At 42.8% G+C, this 23,684-nt stretch overlaps 1 protein-coding gene across 4 annotated transcripts in view; it reads right to left on the reverse strand.

Annotated features, from left to right (window-relative positions):
- Positions 1-23,684, reverse strand: part of MICAL3 (microtubule associated monooxygenase, calponin and LIM domain containing 3) — a 168,515-nt gene that overhangs the window by 54,751 nt on the left and 90,080 nt on the right. For all 4 annotated transcript variants that reach the window (XM_065405170.1, XM_065405164.1, XM_065405156.1 and 1 more), the window contains one exon: positions 5,912-6,107. In XM_065405170.1, the coding sequence (XP_065261242.1) occupies positions 5,912-6,107 (196 nt within the window). The remainder of the gene's footprint in view (positions 1-5,911; positions 6,108-23,684) is intronic.

The raw sequence follows: 23,684 nt of genomic DNA on the forward strand, positions 1-23,684 counted from the left end.
GCAAGTGATAAGATCTTATAGAGTGGATTCTATCTGAGAAGTTGGGATTCTTATCCTTGGAGTTTTTCACCTAATAGGAACATCTGAGTGCTCGGTCAGCTTTTAGCAAACTTAAACTTTGCAAGAAACCAGATTAATTTTACAAAGTCGACTATATCCAGGATCTTGTGCTAGGTACAGATTTGGTTCACCCTGCAGAAAGATTGTCAAAGGTCAGTGGGGATTCCTGTGTGCCATAGAAAATCCTTAACACCACTTGCTTGTCTGGTGTTGCTTGCAAGTTTCTTCTCATTTTTCCTAAATATACACCCTTTTTAGGAAAAATAAGGCTCTGGCAGCTTCTGGCAACCTTTATAAACTCGGCCCTAATGTACTTGGATCTAATGTACTTTGGAAAGTTTACAAAAGCTGCCTAGTTCAAGGACTGAGCTGTCAATGGTCCTACCCTTCTGGGAATGTGTAGGGTAAACTTTCAAGCTCTGTCCATCTGGGAAGTACCCCGCAAGACATGCACACCCACTGCAATAGACTTATAAGACCCAAGGGCAAGGACTTTGCAAACTGCACCAATTAATCCAGCAGATCTTGACAGTTTCCTCTCACCTCACATATACAAACTCCACTGGACCCAGTTTGCAGTTGAAGCATCCTGGTATAATTTTATCAGTTCATATTTAAAAAGGACAAACCCCTTGACAAACCCAAGATGGAGTTACGTTTATAAATTCATATCTATATTTTAAAAACTCATTAAAAATTAGAAGGTCAGGAAATTCTATGTTAATTTGAAGTTCCCATACTTTTAAATGTTTATAGTTGTTTAAACTAGAATTTAAGACTAGTATTTCATGGTCTTTTAATGTTTTGTCCATTCAGTGTTCTAATAAGGTTGCTATCCTAATGTTATTGATATAAGCATATGACTAACTCTAGTTTAACAAGGATATTTTTGTCTGGGATAAAACCTGTGCTACTGACATTTAAGTGCATTCCAGCATTAATACATTATGCAACAATAAATTGCAATTCAAATGTGAGTTCTGACTCAACAGGAGACTGTAAAAGTGTCATTGTGAGGCTTCATTTTGTCTCTCTCGGATTTCTGTATCAAACTGACTCAGTTTACAAGTCAAGACATTTTTTCCAACTGCCAATCCCCCATGAATCTTGGCTTGAGGTCTGAGAATTGAGCTGGGTTACATACTCTTCTTACACATCACCTGTAATAAAAGTTCTGCGAGCTACATTAGGCCCTCAGTTACTCATGTGCAATCCCAGTGCCTTCAAATCATGCCTTCGGTGGAATTTGTGAATCTCGGCGCTTTTGATGAGCTTGCATGAGTAACTGTTTGGAATTTAGTACACATTTCTGTTGATGCTGCTCAGGATGGCATATGTTAGCGCTAGTGGGAGAAAAATAATTAAGTTATTTTTGTCACTGAAACAAGGATTTCACTGAGAATAAATTTGGGGACTAGATCTTGTGTTTTTATGATATTTATGAGAAAAGGAGTGCAATGCCTGGATGCTTGCCATACAGACGTGAATAGGCACAATCTCATCTGATTTAAAGAGCAAAATAGTTCGGGCTTGGTTAAAACTCGGGTGAGTGAGGATATCTCTGTTCTAGTTTTCTATTTTTGTTGGTTGTGTGAGACAGCAACAGCAGTGTTTAACCAACTGATACTTCGGGCAGTAACTTTTACATAAAAGGGCTTATTCGAGATTACTGCTCACAGAAAATGCCCATTCACCTTTGGTTCAATAGGTAACCTCACTGCTTTTGGATACAAAAGGTCCTTGGTTCAACTTCTTCCTGGAATGGATTTCTCACAAACAATCTTTCATTTGACATTTTCTCACTTGGCTACCTTCTTCTGTTCTGCACCATCTACACTAGATTTTACAATGTTTGAGGTACTCTTGCCAGAATGGTGTTATGTATTTGCTGTTTATTTTTAATGTAATCTTTCCCATTACTAAAGTGCGTAAGTGGTAAGATGAGCAGTCACAGAGTTGCTATTGCCAGACAATAAAAGTGAGGGCTGAAAACTGATCAGCTGAAACATAAAAAAAGCCTAAGATTTAAAGTCTATACAAGTCTGGAATGTATAACTTCTACAACAACCTTAACTCTGTCCCTGACGTGCAGGCTTTCATTACATGATCACACAGTTTGGGACAAAGACACTCTCCAACAAGTACTACATTGCAACGCAATTTTTCTTAGAATTATAGATGCACATAACTCCAGGGGAAGAGTTCAGGTTACTTTTAGGATTATCATTTCCTATTTTTGTGTGATAAAAACCTAACCTTAATCTTGCTCTAATGCATCGTTGCAAAATTTTATTCACTCACTTGCCTGAGGAGAATACTTTCTGACAGACGTAAATAAATAAAATGTATAAGATAACATTGTTTTTTCCTCATCACAGTATGGGGTATCCAGGTAGGTTCTGTGCATGGTCCAGTGCGTTTTCATGACAATTTTCAAAGTTACAACATGTGTTTTTTGTACGATATATAATGCAAATGTTATAATCCTGCGTTCCACAGCAGAAATTAAACGTTATTTTTAACTCTCTGTCCCTTCTTTCAAAAGGTAAATGATGAATCAGATCATAAATATATGCTGAGCCTCTGGCATACAGCAAGCTCCCAAGAGGTCTTAGCATATCCCAATGGCTTTATACAGATGCTCTCAGAGAGATTAAAAAAAAGTGGTCTTTATTCCCTCCTCTGATTAATAGCACACTTTCCTCCTCTTCAGTACAGAAATAAATCTGACAGGTGTCGCCTACTGGGTTTTTAAGTGCGCTGTCAATAAAATTTACTGCTGCTGAAGCTGTTGCCATGACTACTCCGTGGATCATGACTACTCCGTGGATCAAGCTGTGTTCTCCAGCCAGCCTGCTTATCTCATGTAATATTCAGAGTGTAAATTCTTCACTCCACACCTCACTTTACCTTCTCTGGCATTGATCTGCTCCACGCTTGTGTGTTTAACCTTTGAGTACTGAGAAACAAGAGGCTGAGTGGGTGAAAGGAGACAGAGCTATCTTTCAAGCTTGTAGCTCTGGGCCACCCAGCTAGGACCTTTTTTCTGTTAACCAGTGATCAGAGAAAAGAGCTGAATGACTTGACAGAGAGACTCAAATATTCAGGGAGATACCTCTTAAAAATGCATCTATGCGAATTTAGTGCTGGAGAAAGGAGCCAGGCCAAAGGCCTGGAGACTCTCATCCTCCACCGTGCAGGCTCAGAATAGAGTGACAGTGCCAGCTGCCTCCATTATATCTCGCAATATGGTTCAACCCTAATCTGGAGTGACCAGCTAGAGAGATTAGAGAGTATTTCACCACGGTGGCTTCAGCTCAAAGGTGGGACACTGTATGAACAGCACCCACTTTAACTGCATGTTCTCTTTAAGGATAATCTGCCCCTCAAGCCTTCTGGGTGCTGGGCTGTCTGAATACAGACCTGCCGTTGACACTTTGGTGCCTCATAGTGGAATGAGCACCACACTTTGGAGCAACTGCTTAGCCCAGATCCTTCATCTGGCAGGGATAATCTAACTGTGAATGGCCCACACAATCAGGACGAAGAAAATTTAAATGACCCTGAATGTATCTTACATTAAAATCTGCACATGCTCTCCAAAGATTGTGTGGGTATCTTATTTAGTTCTAGATGTGATTAAAGGTGTGGCTATTATTCTACAGAAGTCCAACAATGATTAGGTCCTGGCTGGCTACCTTAGAAACAGTTTCCCTCTCTATGCACAACCGTGTTATTTAAGATTATGCGAGGGTACTTTCATTAGCCGTCCCTAGAGTGGCTTGAGACTAGTGGGATGTCAGCTTGGAATTTACTTCCCTTATTGATCAGATGCCAAATATTTTGCCCTTTTGTGGGGATTAATCTGATAATGTTTTAAAATGCTTCGACTGTGACACATACTACAAAAGTGCTACGTACGATTATTACTGCATTTGCGGATATGTGCATATTAACTCCGCTTATTGCCCAGGGTAGTGATGATGAATCTGTCATAGGAGGAATGTATTTGGTTTGACCTTTGCCAGCAAGTTATGTTTATTGCTGTGAAATCTTGGTCCAGGTGCCCAAGGATGTCAGAGAGATATTTTATAAGTCCAAAAATAATATTTACCTTTTTTTTTTTTTCCCCCCAGAGAAAGCTTAAATTAAAAATTAAAAATGTAAGTCAACATACAAAAAGGGGAGAGTGATAGAATTCTAAATAAAAAATGGGTGCGGAGGAGGGAGGGAGAAAAGTGTGCACAGATCTGGAGGAGGTGAAATAGCAGCTGAAGTCTGAGATGCCAAAGCTAACACTTGGTTCCGTTGACTCCTTTTTCCTTGGAGTTTCCGATCCAAGTACTGACCAGGTCCAACTATTCTTAATTTATGTGATCTGATGAAGTCATGGCCAATAATAATATAGCTCCAGGCTAGTGAACTTTGGTTAGTACTTTCAGATCTAAAAAGTACTATAAAAGCTACAGTTATATTATTATTCGTGTTAATATTAACAATAGCAACATTATTTATTATATCTGAGCAGTGGGCTGGGAGAGGGACAGAGAATATGAACGTATCTCAAGTCTAGCACATTAAACTGCAGAGAACATCCAACTAGGTCACTAGACAACACCTCAAATAAATAAATTATATCAAAATAAGATCTTGTTGAGAACTTCCTAAAATAATTAATAAACACCATCATTATTCTAGTAAAGGAAACAGCACATGACATCAGGTATTTACTCATCCTAGTTCAAACCTGTTCAGAGCTTTTAAGATAAGGATGCATCAGGACTACTGAAGACTAGTAAGGCTAGATAGTGTCAAATATCCAGTTGCTGCCTCTTCTATTTGCATCCTGTCATTTGCTCACCCCAGAATGCACCCAGGCCCTGAACCTGCAAAGACTTATGAATGTGCTTAATTTTACATTCTTGAGTAGCCCAGCTGAAGTCAGTTTCACCTGTATAATTGAGGTAGGCAACTAGACACTCAGGGCTACACATGTGTTTCAAGTTAAGCATGCAGGTAATTGTATTGTAAGATCTGGGTTTTAGCCATCAGCTATATCATTATCTGAGTTTACAGTGGCAATTTTAAGAATGTAAGAACTGTTGCACAGCCAAAGAGTTAACAGTTCAGGAGAGTTCTCGCTGCAATGAAAGGGTATGGAGCAGCGCCCACAGGAAGTAAGAGAGCCACACTATCTGGAGGACGCTGAGGCTGCAAAGGTTCCGCTCATCCCTTATCAAACTGAATTGCTGCTGCAGAAATTACTGAGACACGTTTGCCCACACTTGTGAGCACTGAGCCCCTAGCACTCTGGTGTACCGTTTTGCAGCTGAAGAAATGACCATACATGCATGTGGTGTATCCTGTTTTACGCTATCCATAGCTATTACTTCAAGCCAAGCTCTCTTAGACACAAAGGCACTCAATCACGGCTAAGTATCTGCCCAACTTGAAGTTTTAAACCAAAAATGGTTTTCAGTTGTCAGAGCGCAAAATAGGCAGAAAAAACTTTTTGAAAAAACACTCCCCTCTGACCCCATGTTCTGTTCACCCAAATGACTCAGTTGTTTATAGATGAAATTTTCCAAAAAGTAAATTCCTTTCTGAGCCAAGACTGAGCATGAGAAATTTCAGTACAAGAAATAACTTTTTCAAAACACTATTAAGTGACTCAAAATAGGGGTTTAGAACAGAAACTCCAGTATAAAATACCTCTCTGAAGTGCGGATGAGGCTATCAGGTCTCCAGAAAGGGGAGCCTCAGTAAAGTGTATGGGAAAGGGCACTATGAGAGCAAGTAGACACAAGCCTGCTGGGGTGGATACAGGGACACGTGTACAATGTGTGCTAACCTGCTGGGCACATCCTCTTCTGTTCTTTTGTCTAGTACACTGCTCAGGTTATGCTCTGCCAGGGTCTCCTCGGGAACCTCTTCCAGTTCCTCTTCCTGCTGCAGCGACAGCCGGTAATTCTCCAGCTCAATGCGCTCAGGTGTGCCACGCAGCCTCTTGGCCAGGCTGGGCTCCTCCAATCCATTGACATTAGGACCTAAAGAACAAGCCAGTAAACAAACAATGAATCTGATGAACTGGGTTTGAATATTTGCAAACAAATTCAGAGCAAGGAGCAGTGGGGTGAGAAGGGCCAAAGGGGAATAAAGTGAGAGAGGACCTGATGCCATTACCACATTAGCCCCTATGGGTTGAATTGGAGAAGGAGCAATACTCCAAAGTGGGCCCTGGTTAATGTTTTTGGCCAAAGGATGCTAATAAAAAGTTACATGTCTTGGTTGAGAGAGGAACAAGAATAATGTAGCTGCAAAGGCCAGAGCTGTGTCAGGCCAGGCACAGGGACCCCTATTCAAGGGGCAGGGAAGCCATTGCCATGGGGACTGAAGCGTGCACCATTATATAAGGAGTGTCTCAAATGTGGGAGACAAAGGGACACTCCTGCCGGAGGAAGCTCCCTGTTGCAAGGCCATCAGGTTCAAGCCTCAGATGTGTTTTTCTCTGGACTTGACCTGATTTCCTGTCAGTATGTGACAAAACTGGGACTGCAGAAGAAACCTGAATGAACAATTTGTGGGACTGTGGGAGTTGGGGAGGATGCTGGATAAGAGGTTCACTGCTTCCCCTTAACCCCAGCAAACCGCAAGGATTGTGCATGGGACAAAACAGTCCATCTCAAAGACAGCAGCTCCAAGGGCTATTTTAAAAGCAGCGCTCAGTGGAAGAACCTACACCTCTGAACCTCGACCAGGTGGGTGAAAATGGGAAAGCTGTGTATGGAAAGACAAGAGACTGGGAATCACAGTCCCAACAATGACAGTCCTGGTATCGTAATACTGATTCTGATGCCTGTTATTGCAGCCATTAGGAACCCCACTAGCAATGTCATCAAGTGCTTATATCATTAAGCACCAAAGAAAGGCATCAGAGAAGCTGAGAAAATTCCAAACTTAGTGCCACAGGTTAAACACAGCTGCAGCTCAGCACATCTCCATCTATTTCACTGGTCTACAATTTTTGAGAAGTCGTCTGCTTCAGAGATGAAATGTGCTATTTATTATGTATTTTGATGTGCTGAATTCAAATATGACAATTAAAACAACTGATTGGCTACTGTTTCTAAGATATTTAAGTTTTTACATTTTATGTCTGTGTATATTGTGTAGATAGTAGAGTTTTAATCATAAATTGTAAACCTAGGTCTTTTCATGTGTTTATGGTTGCTTTACATGATAATATTTCACCTGTCCTGTTTATGTAACACTTTAAAAATCAGCAAAAGGGTTATATAAATAAAATTTATTATGAAACAAAAGGCAAAAAACTATTATGTACATAGTTTAGTCCTATTCAGTGTCTACTCGACGCTTCTTGGCTTGTCTCTTGTATTCATTAAATGGAGCATCTCTTGTCACTGTACAGCAATAGTCTGCAAGCATTGATGGGCTCCATTTGCCCTGATAGCGTTTCTCCATTGTTGCAATGTCCTGGTGAAATCGCTCGCCGTGCTCGTCGCTCACTGCTTCGCAGTTCGGTGGAAAAAAATCTAGATGAGAGTGCAAAAAATGTATCTTTAGTGACATGTTGCAACCAAGGCTTTTGTATGCCTTGAGGAGGTTTTCCACCAACAACCTGTAGTTGTCTGCCTTGTTGTTTCCGAGAAAATGTATTGCCACTAACTGGAAGGCTTTCCATGCCGTCTTTTCCTTGCCACGCAGTGCATGGTCAAATGCATCATCTCGAAGAAGTTCACGAATCTGAGGACCAACAAAGACACCTTCCTTTATCTTAGCTTCACTTAACCTTGGAAATTTTCCATGGAGGTACTTGAAAGCTGCTTGTGTTTTGTCAATGGCCTTGACAAAGTTCTTCATCAGACCCAGCTTGATGTGTAAGGGTGGTAACAAAATCTTCCTTGATTCAACAAGTGGTGGATGCTGAACACTTTTCCTCCCAGGCTCCAATGACTGTCGGAGTGGCCAATCTTTCTTGATGTAGTGGGAATCTCTTGCACAACTATCGCATTTGCAGAGAAAACAGCAGTACTTTGTGTATCCAGTCTGCAGACCAAGCAAGAGAGCAACAACCTTCAAATCGCCACAAAGCTGCCACTGATGTTGGTCATAGTTTATGCACCTCAAAAATTGTTTCATGTTGTCATAGGTTTCCTTCATATGGACTGCATGACCAACTGGAATTGATGGCAAAACATTGCCATTATGCAGTAAAACAGCTTTAAGACTCGTCTTCGATGAATCAATGAACAGTCTCCACTCATCTGGATCGTGAACGATGTTGAGGGCTGCCATCACACCATCGATGTTGTTGCAGGCTACAAGATCACCTTCCATGAAGAAGAATGGGACAAGGTCCTTTTGACGGTCACGGAACATGGAAACCCTAACATCACCTGCCAGGAGATTCCACTGCTGTAGTCTGGAGCCCAACAGCTCTGCCTTACTCTTGGGTAGTTCCAAATCCCTGACAAGGTCATTCAGTTCACCTTGTGTTATGAGGTGTGGTTCAGAGGAGGAGGATGGGAGAAAATGTGGGTCCTGTGACATTGATGGTTCAGGACCAGAAGTTTCATCCTCTTCCTCTTCCTCGTCTGACTCAAGTGAGAATGATTCTGGTGCATCAGGAACCGGCAGTCCTTCTCCGTGGGGTACTGGACGTATAGCTGATGGAATGTTTGGATAATGCACAGTCCACTTTTTCTTCTTTGACACACCTTTCCCAACTGGAGGCACCATGCAGAAGTAACAATTGCTGGTATGATCTGTTGGCTCTCTCCAAATCATTGGCACTGCAAAAGGCATAGATTTCCTTTTCCTGTTCAACCACTGGCGAAGATTTGTTGCACAAGTGTTGCAGCATATGTGTGGGGCCCACCTCTTGTCCTGATCTCCAATTTTGCAGCCAAAATAAAGGTGATAGGCTTTCTTAACCATAGTGGTTATACTGCGCTTTTGTGATGCAAAAGTCACTTCACCACAAACATAGCAGAAGTTATCTGCACTGTTCACACAAGTACGAGGCATCTCTGCTCACTTTGGCTAAACAGAAATGTGTCCCTTTGCAAAATCAAACACTGACAAATAAGAGAGCACGACACTGTATGATTTCTAGAGCTGATATAGGGCAATTTGTTCAGCAGAGTGATGTAAGCTTCGTTATGATTGCATCATCCATGACTTCTAGGAATAACATGATGCAATTCATATCATGTATGACGCAATACCAGCTTCAGATTGCATCATTCCTTGTTTTGCCTAAAAAGCAAGTACTGTCCAAACCCAGTCATAGATTTATTCATAGATCCAGTCAAAGATGTATTTTAGTCATTTCTGGTTTAAATTGAGATCCCTTCCCTTTATAACTCACTTATCCTCCGCCATTCCCAAGTCAAGGGTCGTATATACTGACTCAATAGCATATCTTGAAAACTAGAGCCAATCAACAATTTTAAGCATCATTTTTGTTCTCAGTGACCCAGAATTAGTAAAGTTTGACTACATTTATTTCAGAAGCATTTTGGCTGTAGAGCAGTGTTTCCTATTGCTCTCCACAGTAAAAAAAGAACTCTGCTGATCGAGATCTAACACTTGTGGGGCTGAATTCCAAAAGTGCCACGTGCTCAGAGCTCCAGTTGAAGCCAATGGGATCTGTGGGTGCTTAGCACCTCTGGAAATCAGGCCTGGGTGGATTAGTGCCTGTTAAACTGCTTCATCAAGCAGAATTGCAGGCAAGTGATATACAAAAGCTTCAACAACAATTCTAGCCCTGACCCACCTGCCAACGAACCTCAGTTTGGACCTATAGCATCCTCTGTTGTAACATTCTTGGGGTTTCCCCCCAGGAATCATGCTACATTTGCTGCTGCTTTTGTAATGTGGACAAATGTCCACAAGAAACTCAGCTGGGACTACCATGTTCTCACAGGACCCAAACCACACAGGCCTCCACAGGCAAAAGATCAGAGAATTAACCTACATTTCCAAGGATATTTTGTTCTCTACAATTTGCTGCTGCAACAATAGTCTTATGTTGTGTCAGTATTTTTAAAAGATTAATAAAACTGAATAGCACACTCAACTAGGATTCACGCTTCATTTCACTCTCTCTGGGATGCCTAGATGGTGATACCACTTCGGCCGGAACTATTTTTGTAATCAATGTTACATTCCCCAACGCTGAGTTCACATCATCAGGGGATCGGACCTGGAATGCTGATCTGCCAATCCTGGCTGACGTGAAAGAGAAATGGATTATGGGTAATGGAAGAGTACCAACGTGATAGAGAGCAAATAAAGGGTATAGTAAATCCTCATAAAGAGAGAGATTATCTTCTGTATTAGACCCTTTCACAGATTGCAGTGTATTCCAGTTAGGCCCAGCTTCCCCCAACGCACACAGCTGTCACAGGCTGTTTCTGGCTTGCCCTCTCGTTCTAGCCCACTCTGGGTATCCAGCAATGTATCCATGAAGTTTATAGATTGAAAAAAGGATGAAAGGAAGAAGGGTGAGGAGTCCTTCTCTTGGGGATTTATTTCACCCTTTCTTCTTGAGAGTCTTCATGTTTTGTCAGCTTCCTCAGAAGAAAGCAAAAAAGCAGCAGAGACTCATTTCTAGAGTCGGATTAACGGACTATGGACAGTATGGCTTTTTTCGTTGCAGGGGTGGACAGAAATAAATTTAGTAGGAGTTATAAATGGGGAGTGGGGGGAGAGGAACCAAACTGACATTTATACACACTAGTGAAACTCACACTAGCCACCTCTCCAACACGTGTGCAGGACAAGAGTTAGGCTTGTCCCTCCCACCCCATGACCACATCAGGGACGGTATAGGAAGAATTAAACCAATCCTGCAGCAATACATAGGGATAGACGAGGTGATTCAGTGGCAGTGTCTCCAGAACAAGGCTCATATTGGAAGGATAAAAGCTCTTTTAAACTGTAAGACAAAGGAATGTGGTTATGCCAAGATAGTTTACGTGCCTGGCAGGTGTTGTGTGCTGGGAAGTTTCAGGGAGGAAGGGAGAACATTCCCAGACACACTGCCAATGTAAGACTGATTTTGTTCTTTTTAGCTGTGCAACTCAGGAGCAACATTGGCCAGATTCCTCCATTTTCTTTTTCTTAAAAAAACATGCAGTTTGATATTGGAGAACATGACCCAATAAGCTCGACTTATTGCAAGCCTCAGCCAGGGACTTCTGTTCTAGATGGGCACACTTTGCACAGAAGATTTGTTTACTGAGCTTCTAAAAGGCGCTGTCAGTCTTCATTGTTTGGGCGTAAGACACTGTCAAGCTCACCCCCAAGCACAAATGGAACAGATGCCAACCGATTCCAGGCTGTTTGCCTCATTATGTAGTTATAGCCAGAAGGGCAATGGTTACAGCTCACAGCTCTCAGACTGCTGCTATTAACACAAACAGCTTGGCTTACACTGGCTCTCCTCCCAAAGCCTAAGTGGAGCTAGAATGGTGAAAGGTGGCCATCAACTCACATCAATTGGATTCACAAGGGGCTGCATTACTGAGCAAAGTAGGGAGAAGAACATTTCAATCTGCCTGGGACACTTGCTTCTTGGTGACACCCTCTATCTCATTGAGGGCTGTACCCTTATGGCTCATAATGATGTCAAACTGCTGTTCAAAACATCTGCTCACACACCTGAACAACACTATCTATAGTCTTGCCAACAGGAGGTACTTGCAGAGAACACTGGTTAATCCCATCTACCATTTTACCTTGTGCCTTTAGTTTTAAAGACACAAGCACACCTGCCTCATGTAGCAGAGCTGCACAAAGTCAAGCCTGGAAGCTGCTTGCAAACACAGAAAGGGGCTAACGTGAGTGCGTATGATGAAACATGAAAAAACTATGTCATTCGTCAAACATCAGGAGCCACCTGAGAGCCAAAAGCAGCTCATCACACAAACAAAGAATCAGCTCAAATAGCCACAAACAACGTCTTAAATAGGAAAATGTTATAGTTCTGCATTTTGGAAGGGCCGCTGGCTATGAACAGCCCATAGATCATCTCAAGGGAACTGTTTTTCCTAACAGGGTAGCCTGCTTAGCTGTGGTGTGAAAGCTGCCAGAGGCCCCTATTTATCTCAGTCCTGATGCAGCCTGCCTCTTGTAAAGGAACACAAGGCCAGAGATAACATTCCTGTGCTGAAGTGCCCCTTGCCCTGCTCCCCTGCATGATATATTTCCTCTCCATTCCCATTTTAGAAACAAAGGTGGTTACGACTAGGACTTGAGAAGCTCCTCTGAAAGCTTTCCCCTCCTGAGAGAATTCAGTCCCTCCCCATTCTCCACCGGCTTCTTCTTCCACCTAGTAAAAACCAAACCACATAAATTATTTAGTCCCACAAGCTTGATAAAGCATTGCCGGGGTAACCCCTCAGACAGTACCTGCTGAGGGGTGAAGAGACAGGTGAGTGAGAGAAAAACAACTCCTTTCCAAAGCAGAAAGACCCTCCTCTTACCTACCTCTTTTCCCCATTACACCAATCCAGTATTAGAGTGGGGCCTTCTTTTTCATGAATCATGTAATGCCGCCATTTCCCCTCCTTCCCTATGTCTGTCTTGTCTGTTTAGATTGTAAGCTCTTCGGGGCAGAGGCTGTCTTCCACTCTATCTGTGCAGTGCTTGGCACCATGGGGTGCCTAATCTCAGTTGGGCCTCTACAAGCTACTGTAATACAAATAAGGAAGCCTGCTGTGATGCACATGCCCAAAGGGGAAAAAACAGTTACTTCCCTGCGTACTGTAACTTTTGTTCTTCGAGGTGTGGGTACAGACATGTAGTCCACTCAAGTGTGGGTTTGCCCAGTGCACCAAAGCCAGAGAACTTTGTTTAGCAGTACCGAGAGGTGAAGGTTGCACCCTTCAGCCCCACTGCCCTTCCCATGACTATATAATGATGGTGCCACCCCAACCCAGTTCCTTCGCACCAAAATTCAAGGCTAATGACTCCGATGCAGAGGGGACACAGGGCAGGTTGTGGAATACATGTCTGAATCCACATCTTGAAGAACCAGTTACAGAATAGGTAAGTAACTGTTGTTTTTTCTTCTGTGTGTCTTTGCAGACGTGTATTCCACTCAGGTGACTCACAAGCAGTAACTGAAGAAGGTGTGGCTCAGAGTCTACTTAAAGGTGAGCTGCAGAGCTGCCTTCTCAAAGTTTGCAGTCATAATAGCATAATGTTTGGTAAAAGTATGCACTGGAAAACAGGCAGCTGCTCTGCAAAAGTCTAATATAGAAACATCACTGAGGCATGCGACCGAAGCCACTTGGATCCTTGTTGTATAAGCCACCAGTTTTTATGAAGGTGTAGACTGAGCTACTCCATATGCCGTTGTCACGGTAGTAATCCACGTGGAGATCATCTGCATGGAAACCACTTGACCCTTCATCTGATCTGCATACGAGGCAAAGTTGAGGTGAATAATGAAATGGTTTAGTCCTCTCCAAGTAGAACACCACACAGCATCTCACATCCAGTGAAGGTGCTGCTCCTCCGTATTCAAATGTGGTTTAGGAAAGAATACAGGTAAGTATATAGTTTGGTTAAGGTTATACCACTTTAGACAAAAATTTTGTATGTGGCCTTAGGTCGACTTTATCCTTGAAAAATTACATATATGGAGGTCCTGCCATGAGAGCCTGCAACTCACCCACCCTCTTTCTAGAAGTTACCAAGCGCTCAAACGGAGGACCCACGAGGGCGGCCAGCATCATATGAAGGTCCCACAATGGTGCTGTTTCTATAACAGAGGGAAGACACAGACAACTCCTTTTAAAAATCTAATCACCAGGGAGTCAGAAAAAATTGACTTCCATTGAATTGGTGGATGGAACTCAGATATTGCCGCTAAGTGGACTCTCAAAGACCTAAGAGACAGACCTGAGGACTTCAGATGTAACAGATAATCCAAAATGTCCTGAATAGTCTGGGAGCATAATGTAGTAAAATCTTATTCTAGGGCCAGGTTAGTGATAGAAAGGAAAGGGTGGTGTCATTTGATCTGTAGAAATCTACAGAATCATAATTTCGAGGGTGTCACCCTTTGTAGTGTGGCAAGGGGGACTTGCTCCTCCCCGCCCCTGCCTCCAGGTCCTCTGCCTGGAGGAAATTTTGATAATATAATGTTGTCAGAAATGAGTTGAGTTGGGTATTATTCGAAAGCCCTTTTTCCCATGACCACAATGGTACCAAACATGACAAACCTAGAACAATTACGTAGCTATATATTAAAGAAAATATTTAAAAATCAAGGTTTTTTTAAATTATACTTTAACACAGGGATACATTGTTTACATTAAAAAAAAAAAAGGCGTTGATCTTTGGTAATCCTAGGGAAGTTATCCTTGACATGTAGGACTGAAAAAAATATATTTCAAATTCATCATCAGTGTTGTGTCCGTGTAGCGCAACACTGCTAGACACATTGTCACACTGATCCTTGTCTGTGCCGCAGTCACACATTTCCATACAACGCAGGCTGCTGGCCAAACATTTGAAGGGTGGTGAGCATCTGGTCTTTGCACATGAGCATGTGATTAGCTGAAGGATTGATTTGGGAGCACACAGTATTTCACACATAACTGGTATGATCAGTCCATCCTCCAAGACCCATCCATGTCTGGTAGAGGAAGGTAATTTTGGATGCACCCGATCATCCCATTGCTTGATAATTTGCCGTCTTGATAGCAGGTATAAATGCACTGCCCATATTGGTGGCAATTTTTCTCTGTATGTCTGCTTCTTGGAAAACATCTACCAATGTAGCTCAGCAAGTGTCATAATGCTGATCTTCAAGTGGTAAACTTGGCATGTGAACACCTCTAGTGCATTTATGACCTCATCAGTGACTGTATCAGCCATTCCAAGCATCTTCAGAGTGACAAATCAGTCTTCAGAAGTAAGATAATTTGTTTTTTCAAGCCAACCTTCCAGCAGTGTCACATCCTGAAAGGGCACAGAAACCTGGCTGTGTGGCGACTTTTAATGGTCTGAGTAACAGGAAAACATCTCTGGGGGACATACAGCAATTCTGTTCCATAGAAGCAGGCACAAAAACAGAATCTTGAGGAAGTCTTCGGTAGCATCTCACAGAAAGTACTAGAATACCTGTGTCTTGTGCAAAAATACAGAGTTTAGTAGCACCTGTCTCTGTAGCATTGATGGCAGGCAAGATCATTTTAGTGTCACCCTCCTCATGAGAGTTATGAAGAAACTCCAATGAATGGTGTGAGGCAGCAGCTTCATTACACCATGAGATAACATTCTTTGAGCAATTATTTGCAGGCTGAAGTGTTTTTCCTGCATTGTATGTGGTTAATTCATCCTTTGTGCAAGTATGAGAGAGTAGTTTCTTCATTGTGACATTGAAGATGCTCATGGAGTCCATGATTTTTGTACTGCGCACGTGCAATACCATGGAGTCTCTTCTTTCTGGTAATATTTTTAATTGATCCCTCTGTGTACATGTCAAACCCAAGGTGGACTTGGTCATACGTCCAGTATTTTCTTTATAGCCTATAATGAAGTGTTCTGCCATCTCAGCGGGTGTTAACAGTTTCTTCATTGTGACATTGAAGATGCTCATGGAGTCCATGATTTTTGTACTGCGCACGTGCAATACCATGGAGTCTCTTCTTTCTGGTAATATTTTTAATTGATCCCTCTGTGTACATGTCAAACCCAAGGTGGACTTGGTCATACGTCCAGTATTTTCTTTATAGCCTATAATGAAGTGTTCTGCCATCTCAGCAGGTGTTAACAGTTTCTGGTTTGTTAAGAGCTTGTACCTCAGCCACACCATCTATGATTGCTATGCTGGCATAAGGTACCGGTTACGTTGTCAACAGGTGCTGGCTTAAGAAGCGTTAGTTTGCTTTTCGCCTGGCACACATGCATTGTTCCATAACATTCTAACATCAATCGTGGTACCACAGAGAACTCGTACTTTCCCCAAAGAGTCACGTAGATCAACATCATGCTGAGATATGGACACGATCAGGAGACAAGCAAACAATGACTTATCTGTGGTTAACTCTGTAGTAGTCTCTGCCACCTTCACTGTGATTTTCGTCTTTGCATTTGAGCACAGCTTTAGTCTGCTCTTCATGACTGAAGCCAATAGACTGATGGAGCCTTGGATTATTCTTTGGGTTTTGAAGGCTTCATAGCAGCTGCAAACAGAGTCTTCATATTACTGTTGACATCAGTGCTTTCTTCTACTTTTGATAGCGCCATGTCTTTTGCAGCTTTTAAGGATATGCGCTGTGATTCATTTCTATGGATGGAATTGCTAAAAACTATGTCCATATCCCACAGTTCATCTTCAATAAGTGCTTTAAGAGCCTTTCTGCTAAGCAACTGTTCCTCTTCAATCCCATTCAAAGCACCTATTTCTCTGTACTTAGCCTCTATATCAGCCATCACCACCTCTTTCCCATCCACAAAAAGCGAAAGGTAACCTCTGGAATCTGTTGGACCTAAGAGCTATGCTGGAACTCTGTAACCATGAAGCCTTTTCACTGTTACAGCTGATGTCATAAATATGGATGAAGCATCTGCTATGTCTAGAGCTGACTGCAAAGTTGTCCTCTCAAGTGGCCTTTTGCAATGGACACCTTAACTCTTCCCTGGAGGATTCTGGCAACTTATCTGTAAACTTGGACATAGCATCCCAATTTACAAAATCACATTTAGATAATTGGTCCTTCTGCTTCTCAACATGCATCTGTAATGAAGAGGTTGAGTAAACGTTTTCTTTAGGTGTGGATTTATATCTTCCCTGCTGTAGCCTCATTTGCCACTGTCAGGACAAGGGAATTAGAAGCTGGATGTGAGAAAAAACACTTAAAACCTTGCATGGGGCCATAATATTAGTACGCTTCGCTGTGGGCATTAAGGACGCTGGGGTATTTCAGAGACTTGGCAGGCTCTAATATTGCTTCATTTATAGGGAGAGCCACTCTTCCTGGAGCTGAGGACTGAAAAGTATCCACTAACTTACAAGTGTTCTCCTGAACAAACTCAGCTTGAATACCCAAAGTTAAAGCTATTCATCTCAGTAGATTTTGATAGGATTTAAAATCCTCAGGCACCGGAGATGAAATATCTGGCACCCTAGCATCATCTAGTGATAAGAAAGAAGAGGGGAGTGGAACCAATGAGATCTCCTGTGGCAATACGTGTGACTGTATCAGGGGTTCAGTCCCCTCGGTCTGTGGCTGCAGCACAGGTGGCTCAGGAGGTGAGGCTACTGGGGGAACTGCCAACCTTGCTCTGGACTGAGCTGAAGATTGGGATTTCGCCAAACAAGGTATCTCCCAGGGATTCCAAGGAGGCCACTGTGGACAGGGGTATGACACTGGTGGCCACTAGGAGCTAGGCCAGGAGCCTTTACCTCTACTCCAGGAGCAATACCAATCCTGATGATTCCCAGGAGGTCTCAACGACTTTTGAGAGAGGTACCGTGAAGGCGAAGGTGAGGGCGAAGTCTCCAAACTCAATCCTCAAGACTCTTCCAAGTAGCCTGATGGTAATGGAGCCACTGATCCAGGCAGAGCTAGTAAACACTCTGAATCATCTTAAACCCAATACGCCAGTCTCATCGGTACTGACGACAGTACAATAGTTGGCACTTTCAGTACTGATAGAGACATTGCATCCACACTTGGTACCGGAGCAGATATCGGTACCCAAGTCAAAGCTGATACTGGACATGCAGATGTAGACTGTACCATAATAGTTGTCAGTACTGAAGATAGTATCTGCGCCGGCAAATCCCGGTACTGAGCAGGAAGCAGACTGCAACCCAGCTCCCTAGGTATGAGGTGGTGCGGATGATGGTGCCAACAATAACAGTAAATCCACAAACAGTCCAGGCAGTGTCGATGACACCGAAGAGAAAGCCGCCACAGTTGAACGTTCCTGGATAAGTGGAAAGTCAGGAACTGAAAGGCACAGCAAGTCTGCTGATGCCTGATACACCGCAGATGTGGAAAACGTTGGTGCAGACACCATTGTCATCGGTATTGGACTCAACGGGACGCTCCATGAACGGTAATGAAGTCAATAGTACGGTGTCTAACTGCTCATGAGCTGGTGCCAGAGAGCAGGTCGACCGCCCAACTCTATCTTGAATACCAGAAGATTCAGGGTGCTGATCTGCACTCCTCTTAGAAAGGGGGGGAAGAATCTCTCTGAGCCTCTGGAGCAGCCCCATTCCATTTTGTGAATTCTTTTTCTTAGAAGACCAGAGGAAACTGAACAATCTCTCTTCCTTCTGGACGAGGGATCAAAATCCAGCTGTGGAGCCCCAGCACATCTTGCCTTAGGTGCTTTCTGGGGGGGGCAGGAGGGGCTGACAATCTGTGACGGTCCCTGGTGTGGAACCAGGTGGTGCTGCTTCAAGTGCAAGTCTCTAGCCACCTGCGCCCTCTTCTTGAGCAACTTGCAGATGGAAGCACTGTTCCTTGATGTGCCCTTCCCCAAGGCAGAACAGACATCAAGTGTGGGGGCAACTAGCAGGGACAGTTATCCCACATGACAGACAATGCTTAAAACCGGTGAAGGCATCATCAAGCTAAAAACTCTACTAACTATAATAAACGAAACTAAATCTGAAGGTATTACTAAAACTAACTATTTACAGAACCACTACCCCCCCGACCATGAAACACTGTGATAGAGAAAATGTTAGGTGAGACACCACACTGAACACTCCGACTCACGCTGCAGTCGCTGAGAAGGAACTGAAGGGAGTCAGGGCAGCAGCACACTTATACAGCCATACGAGGGGCTACAGGGCAGAAGGGCGTGAGTGCCTCCTTGACCGGTACCGCTAAGCAAAGCTCTCCTACATTGGTGAGCTGGGTGTGCAGACACTTGAGTGAAATGCACAACTGCAGCCACTCAAAGAAGAATTAATATTGTTGCTATGGAAATCATTCTGAATTGCTTGATTTTTCTGCAATTAAAAATCTGAAACTTAATTGTACCTGGGGTTTTTTGCAAATAATTGCTTCAGTGTGGAAGCGTGAAGTTAAAGGTAAATCAACAAATCAAATATCACGCAATAATGAAACAAAAGAATATGAAAAGGTGACATACCACAGAGAAGGAATCGGTGACCTTCTCTTTAGGAGATTAAATGTAATAAGTGCACATATTAGGGTTTTGTTATTAAACCTGTGGGTTAGAAAAACTCTACATATGCTTGAGGAGGCAGTATTATAATAAACCTCCATTTTCAGGAGTTTGTAGTATAAAAATGTTACCTTTGGGGGTAAAGGGTCTCATGCTTGTTCCCAGTCCAGCAGCCTTTGTTTGTTCGGTTTTGGGTGGGTGTGTGGGAGGAGGGAAGATCTGATAAAATCCTATTTGGCTCCCTTTATGTATCTCAATGTCTCACTTTATACTTTGCAAATTTTTTTAAATGCTTACATCTTCAGATGATTTTTAAACACAACTTTGCAGTTCAACAAGACTTTTTATCCAAGCGCCTCAAACCTCTTTAAAAATATTAACGAATTAGGACACAGCTTGTTTGGAGGGAGAGAAGGAGGAGGACCTGTACTGGTATTGTACAACACATTCAGGCACAGCGGCAAGTCAGTCTCACAACAAATTTGTGCCAATGCCAGAAAAAGAACCCAGAATTCCTGACTCCCAGTCCCTTGCTCTAACCACTAGGCTTAGCCGTCAGTGAGGACAAGGGCCCTTGAAGGGGTTAAAGAAATCTGGTGTAGGTATAGCCTGATTTTAAGCATCTGATAGTCAAGTACAATGTGCATGTGCATTCTGGGACCAATTCTGCCAAGTGCTGAATAGCCCCAACTCCCACTGACTTCAATGAGAGCCAAGGGTGAGCAGCATCTTGACATCTTGTGCATATTTTACTTCTTGTGTAGCATAAATTAAAAATGGAGCTCTCACTACCTAAGCACGTACCTGGAGACTGCACATATTGAAACAGTAAATCGATTAAGACAAGCCAGCTGGCTAAGCCTGACTGATCTGTCTTGACAGCCCTAGCCAACAATCACTCCCTTAATCCTCCCAACTATACTTAAGACCTAGTGATCATAAAAATTTCAGATGCCCTGGGGTTTACATCCCCATGTGCACTGCATTCTACAGCGCATACACAATTTTAAGTTGGCCATCCTTGACTGAATAGAATGGGGGCCTACAGGATGGTGCTAAACTGCTGCCTTTCCCCAGCCCCCATCTTACAGGTGAAGGAACAAGAACAAGGCTTTAAAGGGAATGGGTGGAGATTTAAGTCATATCTCCTCCTAAACACCTTTAAGAAACCACTGAAAGGAGCCTTGCAGGGGTATTGATTTCTTGTGGGCCCTTCCTTCGCAGAGCTCAAGCCACCCATTTCAAAACAGTACATGTCCTGTAGGGTCCTCTGCACTTTAAGATGCACAGCTTAGATGCAAAGTGACTATTGCTCAAATAAAGGTACTGATGCATTTATCTGAATGGGAATGTATAATAGTCACTTTGTCATCATAACCCATCCCTCCAAATTCCTTTTTCCTTTGCTTTCTCTTCACTCCCCCAGATAGTCTCATGTTTACAGTATGGCCGAGTTACCGTAGGTACCTGAGGGAGCCATAAAACCTTGAATTCCCTGGCTTGTGTATTTAAAGCCTCATCTGTAATACTGCATAAACATAGGTTCCATTAAAAACAAAAGCTTTGAATGCAAAGGGGACAACGACAAGGAGCACAAATTCCCAGAAATGTTGAAAATTGACACATCAAGGGTATCCACATATAAAGCTCAAAGTGAGCTCAAGCCTGAGAGCTGGGCACCTCAATGACAGCATCTGAAAGGTCTTCAGTTGAACGTGAAATACTCAGCACTTTACGCACACCACTTCTGAACAAGAGGAACAAGACAGTGGATTGTACTGCACTTGAAGTTTCTTAAAAGACTGGATGTCATTCTAGAATATATGCTCTACTCAACTAGAAGTTATGGTGTTTGATGCAGGAATTACCGTGTGAAATTCATTTGGCTTGTCTTATGCAGGAGGTCAGACTAGATGATCACAATGATCCTTTCTGGCCTCAAAAGAACATGAAAATAAAAGGCAACAGCACAGAAAGACAAACACTGAGCAGCCATACAGGTGAGAGTGCTTCCCATCCAGCACGCAAGAGGCCAATGGCTCAGACCCCCCCCCCCCCCCCCCCCCGGTGTACCACATTTCACTGCTTCTACACCTGAGCAGCCCTTGTCTGAGCAGCCATTCCAGGTGGCTCAGGGAATAACATATATTGGGGACCAAGCAGCTTGGTGTAGGGAGGGGAGGCTGCCTGAAAGAATCTCTTATTAAGAGGTCCACAGCATGGAGGTGCTGGAGAACAAGCACTAACAACTAATGTTTAAAAGGTTTTACAGAAAGAACCTTCCTTGCCTCAACAGCACACAGCCCAATCTGAACCTCAGGAAATCAACTTGGTGAAAAAATTCTAACTAACTATTTGGCCATCCCCCCAGCTAATGCAATGCAGAATCAGCCTTTGCTCACTCAACCATCAAAGTGCCCTGTGTACTTTGTATGGAAATAAACCTGTGGAAAGGGCAAAAGTTTCAAGGAATTGCAGGAAGAGATTCTCCAAATCCAATCACAGAATAAGCCCTGCTCCACACACTTAATACACCTCTGGCAGAATTAAGTCCTTGGCATGTCATTGCCATCAGCAATAGATGTGGATCCCATTCACTCCAGATTCATAGAAATGAATTATGGTCATTGGCAAACTCAATAGTACTTTGTATATTTACTTTAGAAGTGTTATAATGCTCCCCGTCCGCCCAGACAGTAATTAGGTTATGAGAGACAGGCAGAACAAACAGAGCCAGCAGATCTGACAGAAAGTTGCTTTCTAGGGAATCAGCAGAGAGAAGCCTAAAAAACAGCTGCTGATATGAAGAGTACCCTTCCTCGCTTGGTTAGTGGATGCCTTCAGAACATATTTCTGAAGTGAATATAATTCACCAGTTTTATTTGAAGGTCAGTGACAAAAGGCCAGTTCGCTGTCACAAAAAGATGCCAATCCAGTTAAAAGGAAGAGTGTATAAAACTAATTCAACCCATCTTAATGTACAGAACAGAGACTTGGCTGGCTACAAGAAAGGAAATCAGTACCTCCATCACGGAAATGAAGACATTGAGATAGTCAAATGGCTGGACCCTTTGTGAGAGGAAACAAAATGAGGTTCTGAGGGGCCTAATGTGGATTACTCCAACTGAGGACAAGTTGAGGGAGGCCAGGCTATGTTGGTATTGGCATAGTCCAGGGGTAGGCAACCTATGGCACGCATGCCGAAGGCGGCACGCGAGCTGATTTTCAGTGGCACTCACACTGCCCAGGTCCTGGCCACCAGTCTGGGGGCTCTACATTTTAATTTAATTTTAAACGAAGCTTCTTAAACATTTTAAAAACCTTATTTACTTTACATACAACAATAGTTTAGTTATATATTACAGACTTATAGAAAGAGACCTTCTAAAAACATTCAAATGTATTACTGGCATGCGAAACCTTAAATTAGAGTGAATAAATGAAGACTCGGCACACCACTTCTGAAAGGTTGACGACCCCTGGCATAGTCAGTAGAAACGTAAGAACTGTATCAGTACGATGGCTCTTGCAATGACTGTGGATGGAAGACGACCAAAGGAGAGACCTAAGACTCGATACATGATTGGATACCAGTGGACCTCAAAAGAAGCCAATCAGCATGACGGCTTGGCGTATGATCATGAGTTTTGGTAGAAGGCTATAAAAGTTGCCAATCTTAAATAGGGAAGAGGTAAAAAAGTAGTAGTCGCAGCAGTAGTTTTATTTGAAGGTCATCTTTAACGGTTTCCTGTGACTTGTAAATAAACCCAAGCCCACTCAGAAGCTTACAGCATAAAGTTATGCTTGAGATCTACAGATGAACTGTGTTATGTGAAAGTGCAAAGTATTATTATGAAGTAGTGGAAAGTTAAGGCTCCGTGCATGCCAGTTGTTTAACCACAGAGAATAGCTGCTTACACTTCAAGAGAGATAAAGAATAATCCAGGAATATGGCTATTTTTGACCTCTGGAAAGAGTCCAGCACTGGAGATGGAAAAGACATAAGGTCATCTAATCCATGTCCCAGAGTACAGTGCAGGATTGTTCCCCACAGTATATTTTCTAGAAGAAAACCCTAACATTCTTGCAGGTTTCAGCTTAATTTCTCATCAGGAGTATGTTATAAAGTACTAGAAATGCAAGGCCCACAGGAGGTTAGGTGTTTTTTTTCCACGTAAGTCTATGAATTTCTAATGTGTCTATGATCCTTGGATGTAAATGAGCTGATAATACGTAATTTACCACTTTCCACTTTATTTGCATCAACTGGAATTTTTGAACCATCTCCAACACACTGAACATCAGCACTATAGTCTGTTCCATGGCACTGTTTTTAATACCCAAAAGAAGCTGAGCGTGGGGAATCTGAACAGGACAGAGGTATAAGGCATGAGTTCTGTGTTGCCGGCTGTTTAGGTTTCAGGTATTCT

Source organism: Emys orbicularis, chromosome 1 (assembly GCF_028017835.1).
Source record: "Emys orbicularis isolate rEmyOrb1 chromosome 1, rEmyOrb1.hap1, whole genome shotgun sequence".
Classification (NCBI taxonomy): Eukaryota; Metazoa; Chordata; order Testudines; family Emydidae; genus Emys; species Emys orbicularis.